At 44.0% G+C, this 16722-nt stretch overlaps 1 protein-coding gene across 2 annotated transcripts; it reads right to left on the bottom strand.

Annotated features, from left to right (window-relative positions):
- Nucleotides 1–1464: 1464 nt before the first annotated feature.
- On the bottom strand, nucleotides 1465–16212 carry fgfr1b (fibroblast growth factor receptor 1b). Of its 2 annotated transcripts, XM_069672915.1 has the most exons (17): nucleotides 15810–16212; nucleotides 11486–11643; nucleotides 9074–9175; nucleotides 8794–8966; nucleotides 8587–8710; nucleotides 8241–8431; nucleotides 6420–6564; nucleotides 6147–6337; nucleotides 5837–5982; nucleotides 4517–4638; nucleotides 4101–4211; nucleotides 3815–4005; nucleotides 3532–3654; nucleotides 3378–3448; nucleotides 3134–3271; nucleotides 2933–3038; nucleotides 1465–2276 (listed from the first exon to the last, which is right to left on the bottom strand). In XM_069672915.1, the coding sequence occupies exons 2-17, from the start codon at nucleotides 11595–11597 to the stop codon at nucleotides 2193–2195; spliced, it is 2130 nt and encodes a 709-aa protein (XP_069529016.1). In that variant the 5' UTR covers nucleotides 11598–11643; nucleotides 15810–16212; the 3' UTR covers nucleotides 1465–2192. The 2 variants fall into 2 exon arrangements, with proteins under 2 accessions (XP_069529016.1, XP_069529017.1); XM_069672916.1 differs by lacking the exons at nucleotides 11486–11643; nucleotides 15810–16212 and adding an exon at nucleotides 9284–9295.
- Nucleotides 16213–16722: the final 510 nt, after the last annotated feature.

Here is a 16722-nt window from a genome sequence, read left to right on the forward strand (position 1 = left end):
GCACAGACACGCCGCTCTGTGTGTGTTTACTGAAGGTGCGCAATAAAAGCAATAAGGAAGCAAAGTTTTTATAGATGATGTCCCGAATGTTTCCTCACTGCTGGTTTTATTGTTTTATTTGAGACATATGCAGTTTTATTTCTAACAGAACTTATTCATAACCTCTGCATGAGAGGGATGATTGTCAAAGATCTACATCGGCAGATTCTCTGAGGGAGTCGGGAACGTTTTCTCTGGAAAAGATTAGAATTTTCAGGGAATTCTGACATTGGGGAAAATGGATGTTTCTCTGCAGGAAACAGGAAGTGTTGAGGGACGAGGGAGCCAGAGGCTGTTTGGACTGATTCAGTTTAGTGTGTAACAGAATACACAGCACTCGTCAGCCTGCAGCTACAGAGAGAATAACATGTCACACAGACACACATGATGTATGGGGCCTCCTGCCGTACGTAACACAACGTTTCCTCTCTGAGGGAGGAAACGCTGCTGCAGGCTCTGCAGGGAAAACATATGTGTGTGTGTGAGTGCGTGTGATAGATGGTGCAAACTCCCCTTCCTGTAATTCATCTGTTTTTGTACAACGCACATATTCAATAAGTTCTTCCTGTTGGACGCACAGGGAGTCGTGTTTTATCCTCCTCCTTGAGGTCGTTCTTCATCAGGTAAGTGTTTATGTCTGTGATGGACGACCACACTGGATGTCGGGTTATAAAGCTGGACTCTGTTTAAATACAGCGATTGAGCTGCACATGTTCAGATATTACCACATGTTGATTAATGTCTGTTTTGTCAAATCAAAGATATTTAACCCTGCATGGTTCGGCCTCTCTTCACATCAGAATCTACTTTCATGTCATTAAACAGATATTTCCAGCACTCTCAAATAATCATGTAAATAATTAATTATCCTCAACTGTTATAACTTTATAATAACTGCTATAGATTGTAGAAAAGAAAAGCATGGAGCCAATGTTTTGAAGTCTTCAGTTTGGCATTTTGGCTGACTCCATCTTGTTGTCTTTGGAACCAGAAGTGACCATATTTGGACAAGAGGGTGGAGCCGGAGAGATGCTAATTTGTCAATCACAGGTAGCCCCGCCCCTCTTCCTGGTCTGTGTGACTCTCAATGGGAGCATCAGTGACTAAATGAACATCATGCTGTGTTGAAGAAGACTTGAAACTAGAGACTGAGACCATAAAGTCATCAGGAACATGTTTACTGAGGGAATACATCAGGAGAGGAGGAGGAGCATGTTCTCATAGACTCCTATAGGATCAGACGTCTTAGGGAACAATGGTTATCATGATTTTAAAAGAAGCTGTTTTGCACTCTCATATCTCGAGTTCACTTTGGTGGTTGTTTTAGTGAGAAGAGCTGGGATGTTTTTCCGACACACTGCATTCGTCTAAAATCACATCACGTCCATTGAATCAGAACACAACAGCCACAGAGCCGGAGTACAAAGTCAAAGGATTTTAATACTGTTAGATTCAGTTATTTTACACATTCAACTAGAAGCTTTTCTGTAAATGTCGGGCTGAAAGCAGCCGGAGGATAAGTGCAAAACTCGACTGTAACACTGGACGACATCATCTTTGGCAACATGACATCACTGCAGAGGACCACACATAAATACTGGTGCAAAAGAAGTTAATGAAGAGAAACACACAAAGAAATAAATCTATAAATGAGTATCTTTAGATTTAAAGAGACAGGACGCATTTATAGATTTATCTACAAAAGTTTTGTGTATTTTATTCATTCAGTTATTTCTTTTCTCTCTTCATCCTTTTCTCTTTTCATTTCATATTTCTCTTATAAATCCAGTTTTGTCTTCCATAAAACACAAATATTATTTACAATATTCACACTGAAACATTATTAACACAACCGAAGCACTGACGCAGAACAGGAAGCGGCCGCAGCTCACACACTCTTCTATCAGCGGGTGAACTCTCTGAGTCTCTGCACCCGTCATGATTGACATGGTGTGTGTGTGTGTGTGTGTGTGTGTGTGCCACTTCCTGAGGCCTGGCTGAGGATCCAGCTCAAGTCCAGCTGTTCTTCACATCAGGCTGCTGCTGCTGCTGATAAACGACAGAGAAGCAGCTCGTCTGGGAGCGCCGTCGCCCCGTGCAGCAGAGGAAACGGGATGAAGGTGATCCAGGAGGAAAAAAATGTCCCTGGACGCCTATGTAGAGTCGGAGGACTGAGGAGAGGCGGACGAGTCGACCTGAGTGTACTGGACCAGAGGAACGGACAGGTCCAGGTACTCCTGCAGAGACAGAAACAGAGACGTCAGGCTGATGTCTCGATGTGTGAACAGAACACAGGACAGAGGCAGTTTGAGTCCTGCAGCGGGCCGAGAACCCAGAAACAAGTTGCATGTTGGATAGAAAATATATTTACATTAAATCACAAATACAGTATTTGTATTTTTTGGACATTTTGCAGAAAGTGACGCAGAACTGTAAACATCTAAAAAGGAGCCCTTTCAGCCTGCAGGTCAAAGCCTACGACACAACCTTTGACCTGAGCTCACAGCCACTGATCTGATGGTACATTTCCACAAAGTGAGTAACGTTAGCAACATAGACTCATTCTGCTGAACAGGCTGCAATTAATTATGATGAAGAAATCCTACTGCGCAAGATAAAACAAAGGCCTTTAAAGTGACTGTGCATTCTGTGTGTTTAATAACAGGGGGCCTTTCTTGGTGAACAGGTCGGTGCAGGACTCGTGCTGTTCAAATCTGAACGCTGAAAACAGTTTAAAGTTCAGCTCAAGTTTTCCTGTCTCACTCACGTCGGCCCGCTCTTTAAAACATCGACTAAAAAAGCAGCACGACAAAATGTGGCTGTAGACGCTGACAGCTGTCGAACTGTCGGTTAAAGTGGAAGTGAAAGGGTCTGCCTCTGAGCCACACGTCACCTGGTTTGCCATGAGAGAAAGCGTTCGGTCTAAATCCTCCACCAGCTGCTGGAAAGTGGGTCTGCGGGACGGGACGGCGTGCCAGCAGTCCCTCATCATCAGGTACCTGAAAGCAGCATTAAGGTCATTCATATTTGTGTTATACTGTTTATCTAAAAGCTGCGTTTCCCCTGAGAGGACAGCGTGTTGGGGTGTACTCACAGCTCCTGGGTGCACGCGGAGGGTTTCTCCATGCGATGTCCCTCCTTCAGCAGCTTGAAGAGCTCCTCCACGGGGACGCCGGGGTAAGGAGACCCCCCGAGGGTGAAGATTTCCCACAGCAGGACTCCAAACGACCACCTGCAGCAGCAACATGTCTCAGTTTGTCATGTTGATTCGGCTGCTTTATGTTATTATAAGTACAAAGTGAATGCCTGAAAGAAAAGGTCTTTAAAGTTAAACTCACACGTCGCTCTGGTGCGTGTAAACTCGGTCAAATAAGGCTTCAGGAGCCATCCACTTCACCGGCAGGCGACCCTGCAGGAACAGGAGGACAACAGTGAGAATAAATCACATTCAAACTAAATGTTATCGATGTACTGACGGATAATCTGTCTCACATTGGTGGTCTTCTTGTAGTAGTCGATGTGGTGGATGTCTCTGGCGAGGCCGAAGTCAGCGATCTTCATCACGTTGTCCTCTGTCACCAACACGTTCCGGGCTGCCAGGTCTCTGTGGATACACTGCAGGGAGGAGACAGAACAAGACTCACTTCCTGTCTTTGATTCATACCAACACAAACATAAAACAAGTCCCAAACTAATCTCTATGTGCAGATCAAGGCCCCATTTAAATCTCCACCCTCAGGATTAATCACGCTGCTGCATGATGTTCAAAACTGACCTTCTTTGAGGCGAGGTACGCCATCCCTCGGGCCACCTGGTACGCAGCCGACACCAGCTCCCTGATCTCCAGACTGTCCAGAGACGCCTCCCTCGACCCGCTCCAGTACTCCAACCCTGCAGGTCGTCGAGCGCGCAGGTACTCCCTGAGGTTACCCTGAGAGGCGTACTCCACCACCACGTACAGAGGACCTGCGTGGACAGAGGAGGGAAGACACTGAGTACATTTACACACCAGAGTTTGAGTTCTCCTCCGCATCTTTAACACGTGTACAACGGTCACTCACCGTCCTGCGTGCACGCTCCCAGCAGGTTGATGATGTTCTTGTGTTTGCCGATCATCTTCATCATTTCCATCTCTGAGATCAAGTCAGACAGATCCTTCTCTGTGGCGTCGGCTGCAAACAACAAGAAGAACAGATCTGGTTTGTTAAGAGACCGGAGGAGGAGAAGGATGAAGGTGGAAAATCAAATTCTCTGTTACTATTAAAACACTAAAAACAACTGAATGTCGATTTGTTTCTTGCTTCTTGTTTTGGACGTAGAATTTGTGTGTTTTCTGATTGTACAACCTTCCCTTTAATTCTTTGTGTTTCTGTCTGATATAGACACATTTTAAAATGACTATTAACCTGAGCTATGAGCTAAACTCTGTATTCAAACTGTGTCTGCCGTAATCCAGGGAGGCGGTTTAGTTTCTCACCTTTGAGCATCTTCACGGCGACCTTCGTCAGACGAGTTGGTTTATTTTTATCGATCCCGACAGCTTCGGCCAGAACCACCTGACCGAAACATCCCTCACCCAGAGGCTTCCCCAGGGTCAGCCTGAGGACGACAACCGCAGCACACGTGTTACTGACAGTCACAGTTTATAGTGTCTGTGAGGTTACAAGAACAAGACTCTGTGATGCACGCATGCTGCCAAAAGAAAAGCTCAGTTTGGATACAGCAGCAATTATAAAACACATGGAGATAAAGCGTGCAAACAATATGACTTAAGTGAGAATTTAAAGATCAGATAAAAGGAGGCAGGAAGCAGCAGGAAGTCTTCTAAGGTAAACTTTTCTGCTGACAAATCGAGCTTTTCCTTCAAAGGTTAAGATGTAAAGCACAGCACACATGGACTACACACATGTATAATGTCGCTCCCTTCTTTTTGACTGAGAATGCTCATCAAAGAGAAGCAGCAGGGAAATCACTGAGTGGGCGTTCAGACTAAAGTCCTGTGTCAGAGGCTGCTCTGGTGTAGAAGAGGTTTCTATAATGCTCATGAGGTCTGAATCAACAGGACTCACAAATTAGAAAATCACTTGTGCAACAGGACATGGCCACAATCTGAGGACAGTGGAAACACGGGTGCACGGCTTCAGCAGAAAGCTGCAGAATCGTCTGCATGAAGGTTGAACATAGATCAACTTCTGCTGCAGAGCTGAAGTTTACAGTCGGTTAAGTTGTCAGGGTAGCAATCACTTATCATACGGCACGATGATTTCAAAGTAAACTAAAGAGATGTGGGAGTCATCTTACAAAATAAGCTCTCAGGTATGTGTTTGAACTTGTCAGAGCTCTGCAGCACCTTGTGGGAAGGAGTTGTGAGGAGCTAAGAGTTGAGCTTGTTTGGCCTTTTTCTGCTGGATGAGCTATTTTCAGCCTGAGACAGAGTGAAACGAGACTTTTCTATCTTGGGGAGAAGGACCACACACGTAGGGAAGAAATTAGAAGGTGTGAGAAACTGTTTTGTGGGTTTCTGAGGATCGACTGGCACCACGTCGGTAGACAGACATAATTTGAAATGAGCGTACAGAAGGTAACAGCAGAAGACTGGACTAAAGGAAGGGTGTAGCCTCAAGTGTAGGCTGGACTGCAGTTAGTTAAATGATGCACTTAAGTGGTGACTTGAGAAAAAAACAAAAACCAGTCATAACGCTTGATAATAAAATGTGTTCCTGGAGCTGTGAACCTTCTTTGTGCATGTGTGACAGAGAGAGAGAAGCAGAGAGACAGGCTGTGTAGGCCGTCGTACCTGTCTCGAGGCAGCTCCCACGCAGGATCGTGGGGGAGCTCGTACTCTGACACTCCCGTCAGGATGGTGGTGGCCGCGCTGGAGAGACGAGACTGACGCATCAGACACATCCCAGACTGCAGGGAGGACGAGGACTCCACGGACACCTGCAGAGGAGGAGGCTAGCTGTGAGTGTGTGTGCTGTCTGAGCTCCTTATGAATGTGGACGTGTTCAGAGTTCAGAAATATTACTATGCCTCTTAACTACAGCCAGCTACGGCAACAGGAAGTAAAAGCACACACAGGAAGTGGAGGGACATTGCTGTGTTACCTGTCTCCTCAGAGGGATGCTCTTGGCTAGCTTCTGCACGGCTAACTGGCTGTTGAAGTCGCTCTTCTTCGGGGCGCAGCACAGCCTGCAGATGACGCCTATGGCCATGAGGATGATGATGATGAAGAAGCCGAGGCAGTAGATGAAGATCTCCAGGTAGGTCTGAGAGGGCAGCGGGGCGGGGGGCAGGTCTGAGGGCAGAGAGGCGTTAGAGATCAAACATCAGCAGAGAGTCGGATCCTCAGAGACACGCAAACACCGTGGATAACGTACCGCTGACGACGGTGAGCCACGCAGAGTGATGAGACACGCCGATGGAGTTTCCTGCCAGGCAGGTGTACTCTCCTGCATCGTTCAGAGAGACGTTCCTCAGAGTCAACACCTCCATCTCTTTATCTGTGGTGTTCAAACCCACCGTCTGGAAAACACAGACACACATTATTGTCTTTTATTATTAACAACGACCAAAACAATCCACGTGTTAGTGTGACTACATCCATCTTTAAAAACATCTCACAAATACACAGAGGCTCGGTTAAGTCCTGAAACTGCTGCTCACTTTACTTTCTAATCAAACAAACAGGAAACGGGAGCATTTTCAAGGGACTACTTTCAGCGGCGGATTAATCCACATTGGCTGCTCCAGTGGGTATTCAGCACAGGCCGATGCAGTAGAAGAAGATTTATCAGGCTGCTACACACACACATGTACTCATACTTCTACCATTTGTGATACTTGTTCATTGTTTGAGTCCAAACAGGAAGAAAAATAAACATTAGTCGTGTTTCCACCAAAGTATTAAGAAGGTTTTGTCCCAGGGTCTGACGAGGAAGCAAATACGTTCTTCTGCCCCCTTGCTGTCTGTCCGTCTGCTACTGAACTACAAACTATATATTTATATATTTACAGTTTAAAATACACACTGTGCCTAAACATGGACATATCATTCATCTTCATTCAAACACTGAATAATAAACTGTAGACATGTAGACATGCAGGAAAGCTCCATGTCGATACATGGCATTATTTCTTTTCACTATGCTTTTGTTTATAATCTTTAGAAACACTTCAGTTGTTTGTAGATGTTAAATGTTTTTGGTCATTGTTCACTTTTAATTACATCTATACAGTATATAAACCTCTATGTATGTGTATGTTTATGTGTGTTGTCTTTGTTTCCAGATGCATGTCTGTAAACTGTGCTGTGTGCAACATTGAGAGCAAACAGATGCCTGTATGTGAACACGAACTCCGTCCTGATTCTGTCCTCAGCCTTTGTTAAGATTGTAAAAAGAACATAATAATACGTGCAGAAGCTGCTGGCCACCTGCCAGACACAACAACCCACCCTGTCTTTCATCACAGAGTCCACATGACATCACAGATGTGGTCTAACTCTGCTCAGTCAGAGAAATGTAACTATAATCATGTCATTTAAAGACAGAAGGTCAGAACAAATACACTTCATGTCAGTGAATCACAGCAGGCCTCGAACATGTCGTCATCTTAATCTGCGACTGCAATGACAAAAGTTTGAGGTACCCATTTCTTCTTTTACCATGAAGTTGGTTTCACTGATTTGTCCTGTAAATAATACTAAGGTAATAATAATACAGTTTTACCTGCTGTGCTTCAGTTTACCTTCAAATTTGCTTGTACATTTCTTTCTAAAACTTTAGGAACAAATTGTAAATGTCTAACACAGCTGCTATAAACCTCTGTGAGCCTTCAACTCAAACTAAGTCGAGCAGAACTCACTGCAGCACCACGAGCTGGATCCAAACCTCTAAATAAAAGTTTCACATCCCAAATGATAAATCAAAAGTATGACTTTGACATGATTCATGTGTATAAACACATGGAGAGCAGTGCTTCCTGTGAGGAGCCAAGTCTGAGGAGTCGTCTTTCTTAAGCTTCTTCAGCACTTTGCATTTTTACCCAGGATCCTCTGCTAGTCAAGCTTTCAGTTTGCCTTTAAAGTTTGTGCAAATTCACTGATTAACTGACAGTATATGTGTAACTGGTCAAACATATTCCCGGTGGTTAACAGACTTAACATTGACATAAACGGTCTTTGGCTGGTGCACACAAACCTTGAGGACGAGGACGTACGGGTGTCCGTCTGGTCCCTCTCTGCTGCCGTTGACGGTGATGTGCTTGAGCCACTGGATGTGCGGCTGCGGGTCGCTGAACACTCGACACACGAACACGACGTCACTGCCGACCACTGCAGTTTGGTTAGCCGGCAGTCCTGCCTGCAGGATCGGCCTGTGAGGAGAACGCTCTGGAGGAGAGAGAGTTGTAGAAAGGGACTAATGAATGTTTAAGCCTTTTGTCTCTCTCCTGTTGTTCAGAGTTTCAGAGTGGATGGGATCTTTATGACAGGACTTGGAGGTGTTTTGAAAATAAGATTAATGTGGACAAAGTCCAAAGTCTTACCAACCACATCCAGCAGGTAGGTGTGTTTGAGGCTCCCATATTCATTCTCCACCACACAGGTGTAGTTCCCTTTATCAGATGGAACCACTGACTCCATTATGAGAGTCCACATGTGATCTCGGATCTGACACAGAAAGAAAAAACGACTTTAAAACAACTGTTATGACTTCTGTTGTTCCCTCTTTACAGGATGGGTCAGAAACCCACCTTGAAGCCTCCGATCCTCTGGTCCTTCCTGAACTCTTTCCCGTTCTTGTACCAGCGCAGGGAGGGAACAGGGTTTCCTGTCGCCTGGCATCTAAACTTCACTGTCCTGCTGGCAGGAACGGCGTGGAGCTTCTTCTCCATCTTCTCTGGCATCACCCACTGGGGCGCCAACGCTAACAAAGACACACAGACCTCATGATTACAATGACTTTTGTTTGCACTGATTCATATTTTTAACACAATAACAAAGGACGAGAGAGGAGAACTGCTGGAGGCTCACATTGGATCTTTTCGTTGCTGGTTGACAGCTCGTTGGACAGTTTGTTTTCCTCTGAGGATGACTCATCGTCTTCTTCGTCTTCGGAGGATTTAACTGCGTCTGCTACAAAAGAAGCTGAATGTTAAAAGCTGTGTGCAAACAGGAGAGGCAGACTTTGAGGCTCCTCAGATGTTCCCTCCAACAGACAATGAAACCAGTGTGAGGACTAACCTCTGACCTCTGACCCCGGATCAGTGAACAGTGTCGCTGTGAATGAGGCTTTAAGCCTTCCTGTTCAAACTCTGTGCAGACAGGAGCTGTCGCCACAGCACAGCGCTACACCCGAACACTTCCGACACTTCACAGACCTCCTCCCTCTCTGCCCGGCCATTAACAGCATGCAAACAAAACACACGCACACGCACACGCACACACACACACACACACACACACACACACACACACAAACCTCCAGACTCTCCCTGCTCACAGACTGTACCAACATGAATGGACCTCCATGTTGAAAAACCAACAAAGTCTTAACTTGATCTGAAAACACTTCAATCCAAACTTGAGCATGCTGACATGATGAACTAAGATGGTGAACATGATAAGCATCCTACCTGCTACACACGAGCATGCTAGCACTGCTACTGTAAGCATGCTAGCGTGATGGCATTAGCATTCAGCTCAGTACAACCTCACAGAGCTGCTAGTTCTCGAGTCTTCCTTACTAACCAGCCTTCCCTCTGTTAAAGTACTTTTCCCTTCCGGGACCTGAAGTCCTGGTGAAGGTGAACAGAAGAAGCCTGTTACAAAAACAACCCGCTGGGACACGTGTGAAACTGTGTAAAAGCTGAAAATAAGAGCTTATGGCAGCTGCTGTTAAACACATCAAACAGCTTCTATAACCAGCAGAGCGTTTGGTTAGACAGGGCTGGGTTCTTTATAAGGTCTCCGTCGGTTCATCGCTCTTACAGGAATATTTTACTGAGTCTCAGAGAGCAGACAGAGTACAGGGAGGGAAGTGGTTTCATTTCAAACGTCTCAAACCTTCATTTGAGACACAAGACAACAGAACGAGGTGGAAATTGAAAGCAGGCGGCTGCAACACGGCGGCTAAATCTGATGCGAGAGAAAAACAAGAATTTACGGGCTCCAAAACAAAAGTATCACATCGACTGGCCTTCAGCTGGAGCCCAGATGGTTGGAGGAGAAAACAAACACACAGGAGGTATATATATATACATGAATATGCACACACACAAATACAGGCAGGAAGCAGTTTCTGAAAGGAGTTTCTTGTGTTTCAGTCTGAGCGGCTGTAACCCAGCAGACTGTGAGCATCTGTTCCTGAGTCTGGACAGGATACACAGACCATAACCAGCACCCCGAGAGCCAAGCCCCGCTTTCACCAGGAAGACTCTCTAACCAGTTTCAGATGCCTCACGGCCGAGAAGAAGCAGCCAAACCTTTAAAAAGTCACTCTCCTATTAAAGAAATTCTCTCATTGGAAAGTTTTATGAGCTTTTTTGTGTAATTCAGAGTCTGAAACAGCACGACCACAGAGACATGAAAGAGCGTTCAGACAAAAGAGAGGAGGAAAGCACCAGACAAACCAGTTAAACACAGGCTGGAACACACCAGCAGCACCAGTAACATCTGTCTGCACAACCACACCGACTGTTTGTCTCCATCCAAACGTCAAATTTGTTCTTCTTCTTTGATTTTCTCTTAAAGTTTCTCCGTCTGTCATTGTCCATCTTTTTGCTGACATAGTTGAAGCCGCTCGGCACACTGGTCCTTCTGTTGGATTCATTATTTCTGTTCTGTGTGTTTTTTCTTTCCATTGTTTGCATTGAGCTTTCTCGTGTCTGTTGTCTCTATTGCAGGCTTACTGCTTTAATAGTTCTTTATTGTTCCTCGTGCTCTGTGATCACTTCCGTTTGCTCTCTGGGTATAAAATGTGCTACAGACGTATTGCTTGCTTGGGCTGCAATAATGACTCTGACTGTATGAAGATAGATTTACTCAGCTCTAATGAATGAACGTTCATTAAAAAGTGAATGTGCCAAACAATAAAAAGGAAACTGCCTGCTGTTCCATTAACTTGGCCTGATATGGTTTTATGGGACACTCAGGTGTTAATGTTGTCTTTTTGTACATAAACCATCTTTGAATGTCTCATTTTGTATACAAGTCATCAGGCAAAGCTACTACTAATATTTGAAGCTGTAGACTGACTTAAAACTCTGAGCTATGGGAGGACTGAAGCACGAAGCAACTGTTTTAAAATGATTCTGTTTATGTACACACAAGTACATTACAAACAGCCACCTGCTGTATTAATTCCAGGTGCTTTAGGTGCTCTCCTCCAGCGGTGCATCTCTTCTAAACAGAGTAAAGTTTGCAGACATCTGTGAAGTATCTTACCTGTGTCTGTGTCCTCTGTGGCCGGTCTGGACTGAACCCCAGGAATCTGGACCAGCAGAACCAGCAGGATGCAGGACAGCAGCAGCAGCAGCACACAGCGGGGGGGAGACATGGTGTCCTAACACATCAGATCGCTGCGAGTTCAGACTGGGATCAAACTGCAGGAGGAGAGGAGAGAGACCATCGGTCACTGTGCAAACACCGTCTTTAATTTATAACAGTCTCAACATCGATCTCCTTCCTTTCCTATGTTTTTATAGAAATTCATTAAATGAATGGACAGCAAAGGCTGCTGGGAAAACACATGGTACTGAAACAACAGCATGGTGTTTAGACTCGCAGGCTGTTCACACCTGTGCAGCTGTTTGTCAGAGGGGGTGAAGACGTGCTGATGTGGACCCATAAACCTTTGACACCCATAGACCCCCCCCCCCTCAGCCCACCTGTGACTGATAAATGTGTGTCAGGTGTGAGCAGTAAATCACACTTTTTAGACACACATTCTGCCTAAAACAAACACAGGCAGACAGCAGCACCATTTGCTGCATGTGTCACCGTGAAGGTGTGAAAGTCCTCTGCTGAACACATTATCTCTGTGTGGGAGCCGAGGAGAGACAATTTACAGCCTCACCAACACGACAAACCAAATGCAGTGACAATACATCTGTATTATTCTTCCCATAATCACAACACTTAGGCTGCAGGCGGCAGCTGATCGATCAGTCTGACTAATGAAAAGAAGTTCAGCTGGTGAACTCGTGAAGTTTGAAGGCGTAATAAAGGACAGTAAATGCAGCAGGAGTCTCATCAACTAATGAGCCTCATAAACAACACGGGTCGGCTGCCCTCACTGAGCCCTCAGCTCGTGTCTCTCGGGAGCTTAAAGCCGGGACGACACAGAGGACAAGATCCTGATCCATCTCATTACTGAGTCTGTCCTTCAGACTGTGTGCAGAGCATGATGAGCAGAGCAGCAGAGTGTGCCAGCTCTATGAAGACATATTTAATATTTTACACACACACACACACACACACACACACACACTGAGAGAGATATGGAGGACACACTTTGGCACCAGCAGCCTCTTAAATTAATGAGACTTTTTGTGAGAATTACAAAGTTTTATGTGACCGGAGTCACAAAACGATTCATGGTGACAAATCCTTCCTCCAAAGGAATTCTGGGAAATGCTGTGGTCTCTCTCCCTCCCACTCACATACACAATGACATATTCAGCAAACACACTGACAGTGAATGGATCCAGATTTTAAATCCTGCAACAATATGAAGCTGCAGCTCTTCAGAGCAGATTTGTCAGAGTGGCTGAACAGAAAGCTCGTCCCTGATCACTGTTCACCACATTTCTTGGTGTAAGGCTGCAAGTAAGGATTCATTTCCTCATGAATTAATCAGCCAAATAGTTTAATCAGCTAATTGTTTGTTCTGGAAAAACTCAAACCCTGAACACTTCATATTTCTAAAAATCCAAGCTCATGGTTTCACTCGTATGTCTGAAGTAAAGAGAGAGTGCACACAATCTTAGCCTGCAGGAAGACGTCAGAGGAGACTGAAACTGCTGAATGTTGTTCAGACTCACATACAGTCATAATGTAACATTAACATACCAGCAATTATAATTCAGCTAAGAAAGCTGCCTTTTGCTGACCTCTCAGTTTGTCTGGTCAGCTGACAGTTAGGTGGTGGCTGCTGCAGATCGACACATTACAATCTAACTGTTTTCTCCGCCCGCCACTGAAACTGAGCAGACAAACTATCACACAATGGAACTGTTTCCTTATTGCTACTGATGAAGTGTCCCTTGTCTGTACTTAAGGCTTCGAGCTGTCACTTTATATTCAAAACTCAAACATCCTTTCAAACCTGCAGGAGTTAAGATTCAAACTGTAATGACCTGTTTTAATTTCAAATGAACATTCAATGTGCGAAAGACAGTTTGAGGCAGTTTGACTTGTAATCCAGGGGATCTTGACCTCTTGCATGCCAGACTGACATATGATATCAGTGATCTAAATATTTGTTGTTTGTTATGAAGATGGAAGACACAAGCTAGCCAAGCCGTTAAGAGCAGAGAGATGCAACACCCAAGCATCTGCTGTGATATCTGTGCATGTTTGTATGATCATCAATCTGAAGAGTAAATACAGCTGTTACAAATGTTAAAATCAGTGTGATGGTGCCAGACAAATACGTCAGATATCATTTAGCAGCAGCAGTGGATGCATTCAAATTCATTTGAAGGAATTGTGTTTCATTTCAAATTTTTTTACTTGATTTTTGGAAAGTCTGTAAGCCCTCATATTGGTAGTTTTAATGAGACAGACAACAAGCGGTTAATTCCTGTGAAACTTTAGCTGCTGTTATCATAATGACGGAGGACACAGAAGGTGGATGTGTTAAGCACATCAGGCAGTGAGTGGATGTTTCCACGCAGTGGGTGGAGGAAAGATTACGCATGAGTCCTGGAGAGATGGATGCATTTTTACCTTCTATAATTCTGGCTGGAGTTAGCCTCAAATCAAATTTCTTGGATGCTTTGAAAAGTTGCTTTTTGGAGCCAGACATCGAGACAGAAAGTCTTTCAGCTCTAACAACTGAACTCCTCTCCCTCTCCTGCAGCCTCTGTGTTAAACGTCCCGTGCTGCAGGCCTCACCTACACACCAGATTCTGCAGCCGACTGGCAGCTCCGAATACTTCTCATACTAACACCAACCACACCACCCATCACACCATCCATCCATCCATCTGAGCTGGTAAACAACACACAAACAGGAAGAGACACCATGCTGATGTGGAGCGAGAAGGCTGTAAACCTCACAGAGAGTTCATTTGCAGGAACACGCAGGAGAAAGAAAAGAGTTGGTGTTGGTCGGAGCTGGTCTCAGCTGAATGATGATAAAAGGAGATGTGAAGGCTGAGTGGAAAAGTGAGTCACACTCCTCGTGCACACTCCACATATTCCATCCTGACAACACAAACTGTGATTTAACAGCCCAGCAGACACACATGACAATCAGATCACTGTGACAGTAACCATGCACTGTACAAATGCCATTCACCACCCAGCTTCTGCTGCTGGGAAGTGACAGATGGGGAAGTACTACAGCTTTTATAATGTACGTCAAACATGCAAATACCTCGCTCATCCCACCAGAGGAGTATTTACTGTAATGGATGAAGTATTATTTACCATAGTACAAGTTGCAATACTACACTGTTAAAATACTCCATGTAAAGTTAAAGTCCTGAATTCAAGGTTTTACTTTGGTAAAGGTACGGAAAACAAACAATTATTTCCTCCTCGCCTGATTCTGCATAAATATTAATGCAACAAGACTCAGAAGTACATTTTGTTGAAGGTACACAACAAAACAGATGCAGGACTTCTATTTTAACATGCAAGACTTTTACATGCAAATGAGTATTTATACTGTATTTTACTATCACTCTGAATATGTTTGTGATTTACTCCACAAGTTGTTGGTGGTTACTTAGCAGATAATATAATTACAATTCAGGACTTTAACTTCCAATAGACTACTTCTATAGTGTAGTGTTTGTACTTTTACTTTAGTAAATCATCTGAAAATACCCCCCCACAAACCTTTTTACCTAAACAAAGCTTTGTATGAGTTATACTTACAATGGAGTACTTTCACAGAGTAGTTTTACTTAAGCTAAAGATCTTAACAGTTATTTCTTTGACCACTGGTGGCTAGTTACAAACAACAACAACAACAACAACAACAACAGTAACATGCTACTAATGTGTATTAACAGTCAGACACAATATAAAGTAGGTATAACACTCACAGTACTTTTTTACTGCTTTGTAAACCTGTACTTTTGGTACTATAAGCACTTTCTCAAAAAAACACTGGACTTAATTGTCATTATTTTAATCTTTTGTTTAATTTCTTTACTTGAGTCCTAGCTTAACTTGTACGTATGTACTTTCAGCCAAACAAAGCTTTCAGTGCAGAACCTTTGCTCGGAGTATTTTTAGGAGTGCAGTACAACTTATACTCATGCAAATAAACTAACGAAGCTATGTCCTAAAATGCTTTAAAGGCACAACTTTAAACATTGCTAACTATTAAGCATTTTGCATGATTTCTAACGTTATTTGTTTAGCTTAAAGTTAGCATGAATGACGTGAATACTTCTGCCTACGCTTTTTCAAACAATTTAAACTGTCCCATAAACAATCAGCTTCATCTGAGAACAGAAACGTTTTCACGAAGATAATTTAGCTTACAAAGAACAAGTATGTTTGGTAGAAAGGTTTTGAAACGGAGCCTTACCTGTATGAGTTAGCCGTTATATCCGAGCTCGTGAATTCAACGGTTCGACGGTTAAGTTAGCTAATAAGACGTTAGCTTTCCAGGAGTTAAAAAACACCGACTGAATTTTCTCTCCTGTAACACACCTCATTAAAACAGGCTGAACTTTGTACTTTGTCTGCAGCTTTGTGATTAATGCTTTTAACAGAGTAAGACTCGTTTTAGTCGCTTAAACTCATCTCCTGTCGCGGATATAACCGTTAAAATCTCGGCGGCGTAAGTTCACGCGACCCTCCGCTCCTGCAGCGAAAAACGTGGGAAAAGTGCAGCTCATTGACCGAATTGTCTCCACAAACACTGACCGAGAAGAAACGCCTTCAGTGGGAGTTTCCTCCTACACACACCCCCACTCGATTAATACCCCCAGAGCCATCAATTCATTGACTCCATGTTCCGAGTGGAGCGAGAATCCAGCTCCTTGCCCGGACCTCCTCCCCCCAGAGTGTGTGTGTGTGTGTGTGTTTTCACCTCCCCCCTCTTTGTCTCGCAGGAGCAGGAAGGGAAAGGATTTCCTCTCCTTTAAATTCCTGCTGTGCTCTGATGTCTGACCAGAGATTAAACATTGATTTCTTTTCATTGGGTTTGGTTAGAGATTAGGAAGTGGTGCAGGAAGTATTCAGATCCCTTACTGCAGCACACTGTATATGCAGGTCGGGGAAAGTACTGTAAAGTTACACAATCAAGTCAAATACCATGTTTAACTCATCTACAGTATGTTTACAGTCAATGTACTAAAGCCACACTATAAATAACAGTCAAGGAAAGGACTGTGATTAACTACAATTGTGAAAAACCTGCATTTTACTTGAGATATTCAGCTTTATACTTCTACTGTTGTTGTCTTTGTTGTTTCGTTCTAATAACACATCGTGTT

This window comes from Semicossyphus pulcher, unplaced genomic scaffold, assembly GCF_022749685.1.
Source record: "Semicossyphus pulcher isolate SPU_LCO1_2020_fin unplaced genomic scaffold, fSemPul1.0.p SCAF_22, whole genome shotgun sequence".
In the NCBI taxonomy this organism is placed as follows: Eukaryota; Metazoa; Chordata; class Actinopteri; order Labriformes; family Labridae; genus Semicossyphus; species Semicossyphus pulcher.

Bases quoted from the DNA above. Each gene is read 5' to 3' on its own strand.
- fgfr1b (XM_069672915.1), bottom strand. From the start codon at position 11,597: ATGTCTCCCCCCCGCTGTGTGCTGCTGCTGCTGCTGTCCTGCATCCTG. The intron at 8,711-8,793 runs GTGGGTTTCTGA...TTTCTGTGTCAG, and splicing joins AGAGGATCGGAGGCTTCAAG to ATCCGAGATCACATGTGGAC. The intron at 6,565-8,240 runs GTTTGTGTGCAC...TGTGTTTTCCAG, and splicing joins CGTACGTCCTCGTCCTCAAG to ACGGTGGGTTTGAACACCAC.